The 12135-nt window shown below is 49.5% G+C and overlaps 1 protein-coding gene across 3 annotated transcripts in view; it reads right to left on the bottom strand.

Moving 5' to 3' along the window:
* Window positions 1-1410: 1410 nt before the first annotated feature.
* LOC125449389 (pecanex-like protein 3) overlaps window positions 1411-12135 on the bottom strand; it is a 53828-nt gene continuing 43103 nt past the window's right edge. For 2 of the 3 annotated variants that reach the window (XM_059641664.1, XM_059641665.1), the window contains exons 28-33: window positions 11712-11862; window positions 10646-10876; window positions 9653-9927; window positions 8343-8596; window positions 7407-7831; window positions 1411-5965 (exon numbers count right to left, since the gene is read on the bottom strand). In XM_059641664.1, the coding sequence (XP_059497647.1) occupies window positions 5786-5965; window positions 7407-7831; window positions 8343-8596; window positions 9653-9927; window positions 10646-10876; window positions 11712-11862 (1516 nt within the window). In that variant the 3' untranslated portion in view covers window positions 1411-5785. The remainder of the gene's footprint in view (window positions 5966-7406; window positions 7832-8342; window positions 8597-9652; window positions 9928-10645; window positions 10877-11711; window positions 11863-12135) is intronic. The other variant, XM_059641663.1, reaches the window with a different exon arrangement.

The following is a 12135-nucleotide window of genomic DNA, read 5'->3' as shown; positions in this document are numbered from 1 at the left end:
CTCAGCCCTCTGGGCTCTCATTCTGGCTGCTCATGCATTTCCAGCTCTAATTGTTCCAGTATTAGAATTAAGTTTTATTGTCAGACACCCAAATACAGGGAAAAGCGTGCACAGTTACCCCTCATGGCACCACCTTCAGTCCAAATCTTAGACACACAAAGAGGAATAAAGAAGAAACAAAAGTTGCTTTACCTTGCAGTAGTAGAAATTAGAAACAAGACGTAGTTAAAAGGATAAACAGATTACAGATAAACAGCAATGCAGCAGAGGGGCTTCCACATGTGGTCTGACTGCCCTTGCCAGTCCTCAACAACAACCATCCCGCTTCAGATCCAGTTGCTGAGGCCCCAAGATTTAGAATCCCCTCTACCTCACTCTTCTCCTTTACGTTGCTTGTAAAACCCACCTCTTTTATCCTGGGTTTTTTTAAAATTGTGGCTCAGTGTCATATGCCCATGTCCCACTGTCAGAGGATCAGTGCTAAGGAAGTAACACACTGTTGACAAGGTTAGGAACCAGCTCACGTGTTTTGCAGTGGCATTAGCTGACGGATAGAAATTGGCTCTCAAGCATTGATGGGAGAAAGCCTGGCCTGCTTCTACTGTTGGCCCCTGGATTATTTACAACCAAGCAAGGGAAGTTGGGGCTTTGATGTAGCATTTCAAAAAGCTGGCACCCTTGCCAGTGCTGTGCGATCTCCACTGCCAACTGGAAGTTGGGGAGGCGATGGCCTAGTGGTATTATCGCTGGATTGTTAATCCAGAGGCCCAGATGACGTTCTGGGGACCCAGGTTCCATTCCTGCCATAGCAGAATTTGAATCCAAAACATTTGGGGAATTAACAGTCTAATGATGGCCATGAATCTGTTGTCGATTGTTAGAAAAACCCATCTGTTTCACACATGTTCTTGAAGGAAGGAAATTGCCATCCTTTCCTGGTCTGGGCCTACACATGACTCCAGACCCACAGTGATGTGGTTGACTCTTAACAGCCCTCTGGGGAATTAGGAACGTGCAGTAAATACTGCCTAGCCAGTGACACAATTCTATGAATGAATAAAGAAAAAAGTTGGGCAGGCCAGGCAGCATCAGAGGTACAGGAAAGCTGATGTTTCGGGTCAGGACCCTTACATTTCTGAAGAAGGGTCCTGACCCGAAACATCAGCTCTCCTGCTCCTCTGATGCTGCCCGGCCTGCTGTGTTCCTCCAGCTCCGCACTGTGTTATCTCAGACTCCAGCATCTGCAGCTCTTACTATCTCCAAGAAAAAGTAGAAATAGCTTTATTTTGAGTTTATAAGAGCAGGAAGGCCCAGGGATCCTCAAAGCCTAACATGCAAAACAGGGACAGCGGAGAACATTTTTAAAATTTATAAATCAACTTTTATTACAGTACTGTGAACAATGCTTCATATTGTACAAGCTCTTTACAATACCGTATAAAACAACTTGTCATTTCAAAGTTTACAGACAATATTTTTTTCTTTCAAAGATATGTACAGAAAATTGTCAAACTTCATTTTCTACAAATCAACAGAAAAGGAGGCAGAACAAATTCTTCACCTCAGAACAGAAACATAAATAAAGCAGAAATCTGCATCAAGATCAGGCAGACGGGTTAAACCCAGCCCCATCGCATATACATAGATTATGAAAATAAAGATTGTCTGGGTCTGAATGGAATGCCTCCCCCGAACAACAGAGACCCAACAGCAGGCTTCCCTCCACAGCCCCCAAGCACCTCTCTCATTCCCTCTTGCAAGGTCAAGGAAGGATGCGAAAACCAGCCTCTCCCTGGGCAGCTCCAGTTCAGCTGAGAAAGGTCACCCAAGTGCCACCCGTTCCCTCCACCCACTGTCATCTGGTGGCAGTGCCCCGAGGGTGGTGTTTAAAGCAGCGGGGTGGGCCCTTGCCAGGAAATGCGCACCACGGAAGGGCAGCGAGGAGGGCGAGGTTACCAGCAACAACCTCTGGGACCCCGTGTCCTTGCCCGATAAAAACATGAATGCAATTTCCAGCTCCAAGCAGCTGCCTGCTGATAAAGGAGATGCCATGACTAAGTGATTTATCCTGCTGCTCGAAGAACCTTTTGGAGGTTTCTCAATGGACATAAAAGTGACCAGTAAACACCACATTCCAGCAGCTCCTGTGTTGCCTCTTATCCTGAGTGGGAAGGGTATGCCCCCGCAACAGATGTGCATCGCTCCCAAATGGAAGGGCATGTTGCTGCAGGAGTAGCCTACTTTAGAATGCACCTTTCACCAGGTCAAGAGTGTGGCACATCAATTACAATGCAGAGAGGACAAAGCTGGCTGTTCACCCTTTTGGGGAGATGACCTGACTGCGTATTCCCCCCCAACATCTTATTCCATGCTTTCAGATGGAAATTAGCTCCGGTTTGTGGAGGAAATTAGCAGGGCTACAAGAAATACCAGAGAGCAGGATCTACCCTCTAGCTTCTGTGAAAAGCAGAAGCACAGTGGTACAACATCTCTAACAGTGTTAGATACACAGGACATGGGGGCAATTCAAAATAAAACGAGACAGGAGGAATCTGCTCCTCATCTTCCCTGTTGCCAAATGCTTTAGAATCAATTGGATTTAGAGGACAGTTTTGATTGATCTCATCACTGAGGCAGAGACACCACCTGGGAACGCATCTGGGAGAAGCTTTTGAAAAGGTGTTTTTAACAGTTTTGTATTTGCAAAACACCAACAAATGGTCAGGTGGCATCCAGAAACAAGCCAGCTGGATATGGGGCTGTGGAAGGGCCTTCTGAAATTTACCCTGCAGAGCCACTTAGTGGCCAACACCCAGAACTACACTGTCACAGTTGACATAGGATAAAAGTGCATGGGAAATTCTGCAGCAAGTTTTAGCGGGATGGTAAAAGACTGGTTAAAAATAAAAATAGCCGAGGAGGTGAGGCTTGAGGATAGGAATGCACACTCCTGCATAAGAATTTTTCACACATCCAATTAATGTGGGAGAGGAGAGGCAAAGAGGAGAAAGTACTCTCCTGTGGGACTCGCATTCCCTTTTAAGATTTCAAGTTGTCAACTTTAAAGAATGAAAACAGACTACAAAAGGTACACTCAGCTGAGATCCCCAATAAAATACGTACAAAGTCAAATCTTATAGAACGATGAAGCACCCAAAACCCTCATTCCTTCACAACCCTTCCAGTGGGATTAAGCGCCCACCCCCCTCAACCTCTTCACTGAGGTTTCCACCGTAAGGGAGTCACGGGGGTGCCAAGACAAACGGCTGAGCAGTTACAGCAGCTGCTGACAATTCTCACACAATCATAAACAAACTGATTTCAGAGATTAATGACGTTCTGCTTTAAAAAAAAGCTAAAAAACAGAAACCTTTCAGCTGAAGTTTTGTTTGATAAGAAAAGCACACTTTAAAAGAAAATACTAAATCAAACGTCCATTTTAAGTCCCCAACTAGAACGTTGGCTAAGGTGCAACATTCAGAGCAGACCGAGCCTGTCAAGCGTGGTACTTTTAAACACAGGTTCCCCCTCTGGGGTCCTTCCACACTACCCATGGGCTTCGAAGCAATTACTCTGAGACACAACTGGGCAGCGGCTGCCTTTAGATAACACCCACTCCTGACGAGAAGCAAACGCTGGTCTCTCTAGTGATGTCAGGTATCTCAAAGAGAAAACGCAGAACCCACTAGAGGAAGAATTTGGATCCTGAAACGGCCATGCAGTTCCCAAGGTTAGAGATGGGAGGCTGTGGGTTTAACTTCCTAGCCAACGGCTTTCCAGAGGGACGTGGGCCTCATGTGCCCACGGGACTGAGCCCAGATTTCGCAGTTCCCAGCTCCAAGTTAGCAAATGCCCACTTATGGGCCCCCAACCGCTCACAGTCCCACTCCTCTCCAGGTGTCTCGGGTTTTCTCCAAGGGGTCAGAACAATTTCCAAGATTCAAAGTGGGTCACATTGGGGAGAATATTAGGGTACGCCTGTGTCTACTCTTGATCAGCTGGAGGCATTCGGGTGGTGTCCTCCGCTCGGCTATAGTTACAAAGCGCATGAACGAGGTATGGAAGAGCACAGGAACAGCCCACTCGCTCACAAGCAAAACCAGCACCAAACTAAAATCCGAAAGAGAGTGCGTGGCTGGCAGACTGTTCGAAGGTAGCAGTGTGCTTGCTGCTCACCAGCCCCAAGGAGATATTCACCCACGCAGAGCACATTGACGGATGAGAGAAAGGGTCCAAAACCCGAGGACCACACCTCCATCCCTGCTCCCCAGGTCTACTGTGGAGCAAGCCTGGGATGGGATTCGACCCACCGCGGCCCCAGGGAAACAGAATCCTTGACAAAGAACTTTAAAAAAATAAAAAAAGAGTCATGAACTAACCCTTTCCTCCACCACGAACCCCAGAAATGGGCTGCACAATATGGTGACAAAGTTAAAGCGGGAGAGACAGAGAGTGGGAGAGACAGAGGAAACATAGAGAGACCTTGATTAGGTTTTTCAGTCGGTGGCAACCTTTCAAAAAGAACTGACCTGTCACTCCGATTCCAGGCTATTTGAGGGACAAAGGTCTCCTGGAAGTTTCTACAAAGCTTCTAGTCCAAGTGGATTCACAAAAAGTGAGGGAGCTAGTGTCTAACAGGATTGTGCTTGGTTTAAAAGGCTGGGAGGAACTGTCCTGGAGACTTGTGGCCAATCATCGCAGCAGTGTTAGAGCTCTGCAGGTGGTTCTGTCAGCCTTCTGTATCATCTCCCACCTGAGGGCCAAAAGCACTAGCCCCCAACAACTGGCAATAAAACAGCAACCCACATGGCCAACAGTTAGTTCAAATCACACACCGCACTCCAGCTTTTGCAGCGCATGGTCTGTTGGATGTCACTTGCCCACAGTACCTGACTGACAAACCATTGGAGTTGTTCGGGGTGGGGGGGGGGGGAGCGTTGTTTTTAAAAATGCAGTAAAGGTAAACCTGAACTGACCACCTCAACCAAACACAGGCCTGTTGTAGCTCGACCTTTGCTGGGCTCCACACACCTCGCGCACCAGGCCACTAAGCCCACTGGGATTGAAAGAGATGGAAGGCATGCCCCAACTTCTCCAAACTCTTCAGGGCTCTTCTGGAACTGGGGAGGTCCTCACATGAGCATCAATCCTTGAGTAAGGGGCCAGCGATCAGTAAGATACACATCAACCTGCTCCCCAGCCTCCCTCCTGGGTGCAATCTCATCGTTAAAGACTGCCCACAAGTGCAGTGCACAGGGTGACTGTGATATGTGGGACACAGAGACACAGCATGCGAGAGAGAGAGAGACAGACAGACAGGCAGACGGTGAGCGTGAGAGAGAGACAGACAGAAACAAGGAGCGCGAGAGAGAGACAGACAGAAACAAGGAGCGCGCGAGAGAGAGAGAGAGAGAGAGAGAGAGAGACAGAAACAAGGAGCCAGAGAGAGAGAGAGAGAGAGAGAGAGAGAGACAGAGAAACAGGGAGCGAGAGAGAGAGAGACAGAGAAACAGGGAGCGAGAGAGAGAGAGAGGGGGGGAGGGAGACAGACAGACAGAAACAGGGAGCGCGCGCAAGAGAGAGAGAGAGAGAGAGAGAGAGAGAGGGAGAGAGAGAGAGAGAGAGAGAGAGACACAGACTGAAACAGGGAGCGCGAGAGAGAGAGAGAGAGAGAGAGAGAGAGAGACTAACAGAGACAGAGTGCGTGAGACAGAGACCGCGAGAGAGATGTGAGATGCAGCATGTAAACCAGAGGGACTACTACTCCCCAACTGTGCTTCTGCACTTAGAACTGGTGGGCCAGCAGCGACTGCACTGCTGTGTTCTCTGGCTCCTCCTTCGGCTCCCATTCCTTCAAGTCATGGCCCCCTCCTCTGGGCAGCGGGGTGGCATCCTGATCCAATCTCAGCGAAAAGGCATCCCCTTCAGGGACTTGACTGAGGTCGCACGGTGGATGACAAGGCACCTGGAGAAGAGTGGGTAGAAGAAGCTAACTTTGAATCCGATTATGACAATAAAGGATACAGAGACAGTGGCATCGGACGCTACCATGACTGAGCGGATCAAAACTGCAGCGAAGGTTGAGCAGACCAAAACACCCCTCTCTCTGCAACATACAGACAGGGAGCAGGAGCAGGGAATTCGGCCCCTTGAATCTGCTGTGCTGTTTAATACGATCACAGCTAAGGGAACTGAAGGATGGTCTGAGTGAGGTCTTTATAATTGGGAAGGCCTGATAGGTTCGGGGAAAGACTAATAAATCTAATAGCAAATTCAGAAAGTTGGAAGAGGAACCTCAGGACAGTCTGGCCAAGGGGGTTACACTTGCTGCCGTTGTACAGCAATATAGTTGAAGGGTAAAAGAACAGAAGGATATGTTGATAGGGTAAGATGTAGAAGTGTGGGAGTAAGTTCGTAGCATAAACACCAACATGGACTGGATGGGCTGATGGGCCTCGTTCTGCGCCCAGCTGTCTTTAAACAGTGACTGTTTCACAACTGACTCAGCACCAGAGTGATGGGTATTTTCTGACCAGATGTATCAGGAATACAGCTGGATAAAAGGTGCAGGTCAGCCACCATTCCACTGAATGATGAAAACTAGGACAGCACAGTACAGGTACAGGCCCGTCGGCCCACAACATTGTGCGGGACATGACACCAAATTTAACTTTGTCCAGATATCGCCATTCCTTGCATGTCCTTCAGATGCCCCTGTGTTGTCTGACCCCAGCACTACCGCTGGCAGCGTGTTCCACACACCCACCACTGTGTAAAACAAGATGTGCCCCTCACATCTCCTTTGAACTCTCCTCGTCCCATCTTAAATGCAACCCCAAACCTGGTCTTCGACATTTCAATTCTGGGAAAAAGATTTTGACCATCGAACCTATCTATGCGTCTCATGATAGAAGTCTGTAAAATTAAGTCTCCCCTCAGCCTCTGTTGCTCCAGAGAAAACAGCCCGAGTTTTTCTAACCCTCCTTATAGCTCATGCACAAAAACAAAGTTGTTGGAAAAGCGCAGCAGGTCTGGCAGCATCTGTGAAGAAAAAAAAGGTAACGTTTCGGGTCCTGTGAAGCATTAACTGTGTTTTTCTCGCTTCATATATGCTGTCAGACCCGCTGAGATTTCCAGCAATGTTGTTTTTGTTCCGGATTTACAGCGTCCACAGTTCTCTTGGTTCCTAAATTGTCCCACAGTGTTCAGGGATGTGCAGGTTAGGGTGAATTGGCCGTGCTAAATTGCCCCATAGTGCCCAGGGATGTGCAGGTTCGGGTGGATTATGGTTAATCCATGGGGAATGCAGTGTTATGGAGACTGGATGAGATGCTCTTCAGTATGGTGGGGCATCGATGGGCTGAATGGCCTACCGCCACACTGATTCTAACTGGCCTGGCACCTACCTGGGATTGCGGCAGGCTTCCTTTGGCTGGCGTCCCCACGGCGCTGCCGTTGGACTGGGCCCCAGAGCCAACGTCCCAGTCGGTGCTCGGCAATCCGTTGACCCCTCTCCGGCCCGGCAAGATCCACTTGCCGTGTGGCCCCTCGTAGGGGAGATTGACAGAGGAGGTCAAGCTGGCGCGGTGGAGGACCCGGACCGGCCCGGGTCCATCCAGCTGGGTGGCCGTTGGGAAGCGGTCTGCCTGCGTGCTGTTGAACGAAAGCTGGCTGGAGGACAACCTTTCACCTAGAAGTCCCTGAATGGAGGAAGTCCTTTGCAAGGAATTGCTGTTCTCCCTCCGAGGCTCTGACTGGGTTAAAAGCGAAAGCTGTGGCGGCTGCGGCCGAGAGGACCAGGGCGGGCCAGGCTGAGAGCTGGCATCACTTCCTGCGGGCAGGAAACGCTTCAATTAGGTGGTGCAATTCATACAGCAACAATCTGCATTCACATAGCGTCTTGCAAACATTCCAGGGCGCTTCACAAGAACTGATTAGATGCACAAAAAAAAGAAATCACAAGTAGGGCGACCAAAAACAGACGTCAGTGTCAGGAGCATCAAACAGGTTTAGGAGAGATTCCAGAACCTGGGATCAGGCGCACTCCATGGATGGCGGAGAGATGGGAATCGGAAGGGGGTGGGAAAGCGCAACAGGCTGGAAATGGAGGAGGAGTGCGAAGATCGAGAGGCTGGAGGAGGTTTACAGTGACAGGAAGGGGTAAATTTGGGGCCTTGCTAGACTGGGAGCCCATGTCGGTCGCAGGATAAAGGAGTGGAGGTCGGAGTGGGAGTCAAGGCGGGTGAGCTGAGAGTTACAACTGGGGCAACAGAGTTTTTGGGTGAACCGATTTGAAAAGGTTGTGGGAGACCCCAGCCAGGAGAGTGTTGAGACCAACTCACCTGTTCTTTTCGTTTCGAGAAGTTGAGGAATACCGAAGGAATCCTGGAAGGGGTGCAGGGCCTGCGCACCTGACTGAGGCTGGCTTGTGGCGACAGGCCCCTGAGGGTTTACAGCTCCTACCCCACTCTGCGAGGTGCTGCTGTGGGTGACGTGCACGGTTGGGTTGTTGCTGACGGACGAGGAGCCCCCTCCGCAGTCCGAGTCCTCAATGTTGCCCCCGCTGTTGCAGCCCGCACCACATCCCTTCTGCAGCCTAGCAGGAATGCAAACACTGAGACACGGGGAGGAAAATTCGGACTACCAAGCTGCCCCCACCTTGTCTCCCTTTGGCAGGGCTATGTGGAGCAACATACCCCACCCCAACACACAAGGTGTCAAAACCTGGGGACGGAGTCCCTGTGATTACTAACCTTCCTGTTCAAAACTCCTTAAAAACACTTCGTGATTTGAAACACCTTGAGTAAACCTCTTTAGCTTCCCGGCTCTCTGAATGACAAATCCCAACTTCTCCAGGCTCTCCATGTTTGTCAGGTCTCTCTGCCATGGCGCTTTTCTTTATATTCACTCACAATGGGCATTGCCAGCATTTATTACCCATCCCTAGTCGCCCAGAGGGCAGTTAAGAGTCAACTACACCATTATGGTGTCTGGAATCGCATGTAAGGCCAGACCAGGTAAGGATGGCAGATTTCCCTCCCTAAAAGGGCATTAGTGTACCAGATGGGTTTTCCTGAAAATCAACAATGGTTTCATGGTCATTAGATTTTGTTTTTTTAAAAATCCAGGTGCTTTACTGAATTGTAATTCCATGTTCTGCCGTGATAGATTCAGACCCAGGTAACCTGGGTGTCTGGATTAATAGCCTGGGAATAAATACCAACAAGCCATCACCCCCTGTCATTACAAATTTGTAACGTTTAAGCAGAATGCTTTTCTACCCTTTAAAGTTTTGGCAAAGTTCTGTAGCTTGGGTTGCGGATGAGTTTGTCGACTTGCTCGCCGAGCTGGCTTGTTTTCATTCAGACATTTTGTCACCGTACTCAGTGACACCATCAGTCGAGTGATGTCACGCTTGGAGTTTATATTTTCTATTCTACACTTCTTTTTATAAAGTTTTACGTGTTCCCTGTTAATCAATCATCCTTGCAACCTTAGCAGATCACCCTGATAAAGATTACTCTGCTTTGTCACCCCCTCGTGTAGCAACTGTCAGATTGGGAAGGCCCTCCAACAGCTGATGAAATTAACACGGCATTAAGGTTGGGAACAGCCGAGGGAATTCTGGCTGCCCTCCGGGGTCGGGCCTTACCTTTCCCAGCTGGAGATGAACCAGCTGGAGATGTTCCTCAGGCTGACCGGCTCCCCCCAGATGCTGCGAAGCTGGCTGTGCTGCCCTGCGTACGAGGTGGTCAGCGGCGAGACGTAGATGGGGTAGCCGATGGGCTGGTCGCACGAGGAATTGATCATGTTGCGCAGGGCCTGCTTGGCGTTCTGGATGCTGCCGCGCTCCGGGTTCCGATTGCGCAGGAATACCAGCTCCTGCTGTTGCCCCGACCACAGGCCGCGCACACACTCCCGGTTCACCTGCAGCCAGTAGGAAGCAAAGCAGGCGAGAAATTAAAAATGCAAACGAGGCTCCTGAATTGTCCCTTTCCCATTTGGAGCTGAGACAATTCCTTAGCTGTTTTGCAAAGTGGAGATGCGCAATGACCATTCTGAATGGCAGGAACGCCTCAATGGCCTAGTCCTGCTCTATACTGCCTTGGAGGAAGTGCAGCAAAGTGATGTGTGGGCTTGAAAACTTAAGACAAAAATGAAGTTTTTAAAACCCCTGAAATGTAGACAGTCAAGGAATGATTTGGTCAAAATTTTAAGAGGAAGGGAAAAGTTAAAGAAGGCTAAATAGTTTTGCCTTCTGGCCAGACTAGGGACAGGCAGCATAAATGAAAGAGACTGGCTTTTTGGGAACCAAGGGAGGAATCATTTTTACATAATGGTTTGGAACTCTCTTCTGCAAACAGTGACTAATGCTTGAACAAAGTCAGTTAAAATTTCCTGAAGGGTCACAACCCGAAACGTCAGCTTTCCTGCTCCTCTGATGCTGCTTGGCCTGCTGTGTTCATCCAGCTCTACGCCATGTTATCTAAAATTAAAACTGACGCTTTCATTAATCGAAGGAGGTGGGGATAAATGCGGACATAGGTCACGTGTTAGCTTAACATCACCTCCCCACTGCGCAGTTGCTAGAACGCACCGGGAGCTGCGGAATCCTGGTGCTGTGTGAGGTGATGTAACTCATTACCTTAATGACACGGAAGCTGAGGTATCGCTTATTGAGCATGATGATCTTGTACTCGTCGCTGCCATCATCCATCACATGGCGCAGTGCTAGCAGCGACTGGGTGTTGGTGAGTATGGCATTACGCCATGCCGGGTCACCCTCGTGGGAGATCACCATCTTCTCGTCATTGCTGGTGATGGCATCGTACAGCACGGCAGGGTCATCGTACTCATCAGGGGATGTGAAGTGATCCTGGTCAGTGAGAGTCATATGGTCACAGAGATGTACAGCACGGAAACAGGCCCTTCGGTCCAATTCGTCCGTGCTGACCAGATACCGTAAATGAATCTAGTCCCATTTGCCAGCATTTGGCCTCTATCCCTCTGAACCCTTCCTATTCATGTACCCATCCAGATTCCTTTTAAATGTCCCCACCACTTCCTCTGGCAGCTCATTTTATACAGGCACCACCCTCTGCTTGAATAGTTTGCCCCTGAGCTCCCTTTTAAATCTTTTCCATCTCGCTTTAAAACAAATGCCCTCTGGTTTTGGACTCCCCTACCCTGGAAAAAAAACCTCGACATTCATTCTATCCACGCCCCTCATGATTTTATAAATCTCTATTAGGTCACCCCTCAGCCTCTGATGCTTCAGGGAAAACAGCCCCAGGCTAGTCAGCCTCTCCCTGTAGCTCAAACCCAACAACATGCCTCCAAATCCCATCCTGCTTTCCTCCCCCCAAAGTCCTCTTTTATGCACCCTTTTCAAGTTTAACAATTTCTTTCCTATAGCAGGGAGACCAGAACTGAACGCAGTATTCCAAGAGTGGCCCTAACCAATGTCCTGTACAGCCTCAACATGACCCTCCCTACTCCTATACTCAATGCACTGACCAATAAAGGCCAGTGGACCAGAGAGAGAGAGAGAGAGAGAGAAAAAGGACTGCTGCAAATCAGACAGAGCTCAGAGCGACTGGGACTGGGCCGTGGCCGAGAGACGCCCATCCATCTGTCCAGACAGCACAGCCCTCTGCCCTCCTCCACCCTGAGTCCCCAATTCCCTCCCCCACTGCAGATGCACTCCAAACCTGATGCAGCTTCAGCGACATCCGAACCCCAGGAGCCACCACCTTCTGCAGCAACTCCATGTCGACAAAAACCCACTCGTCCCGGGGGCAAGTGATCCGGAAATCGCCTTTGAACAGGGCGTGCAGCCCGTACAGGAACGGCTCCAGGCTGCTGCGGGAGAAACAGACAGAGGGATGGGTGGACAGGACAGAGAGGAAGGCACAGGAACGTTAATGTCAAAGATCATCCATTACCACTCAGTGTTCCCAGATTCCTGATGCCCATGTTGGAATTCCCAGTTGGATACATGAAGCACCTTTAGATCTATCCTTTCCTGCACCATATCCCAATTCATTCCAGCTCGCACTGACCAACCAACACTTCTCCCATGCCTTCAGCAGGTTGACCTACATGGGCTCCAACAACACCTCGATTTTTAAGTTT

The sequence above is a fragment of the Stegostoma tigrinum genome, chromosome 42 (assembly GCF_030684315.1).
Source record: "Stegostoma tigrinum isolate sSteTig4 chromosome 42, sSteTig4.hap1, whole genome shotgun sequence".
Taxonomy (NCBI): domain Eukaryota; kingdom Metazoa; phylum Chordata; class Chondrichthyes; order Orectolobiformes; family Stegostomatidae; genus Stegostoma; species Stegostoma tigrinum.
The sequence above is the reverse complement of the archived record's forward strand: the minus strand, read 5'-3'. Positions and strand labels throughout refer to the sequence as shown.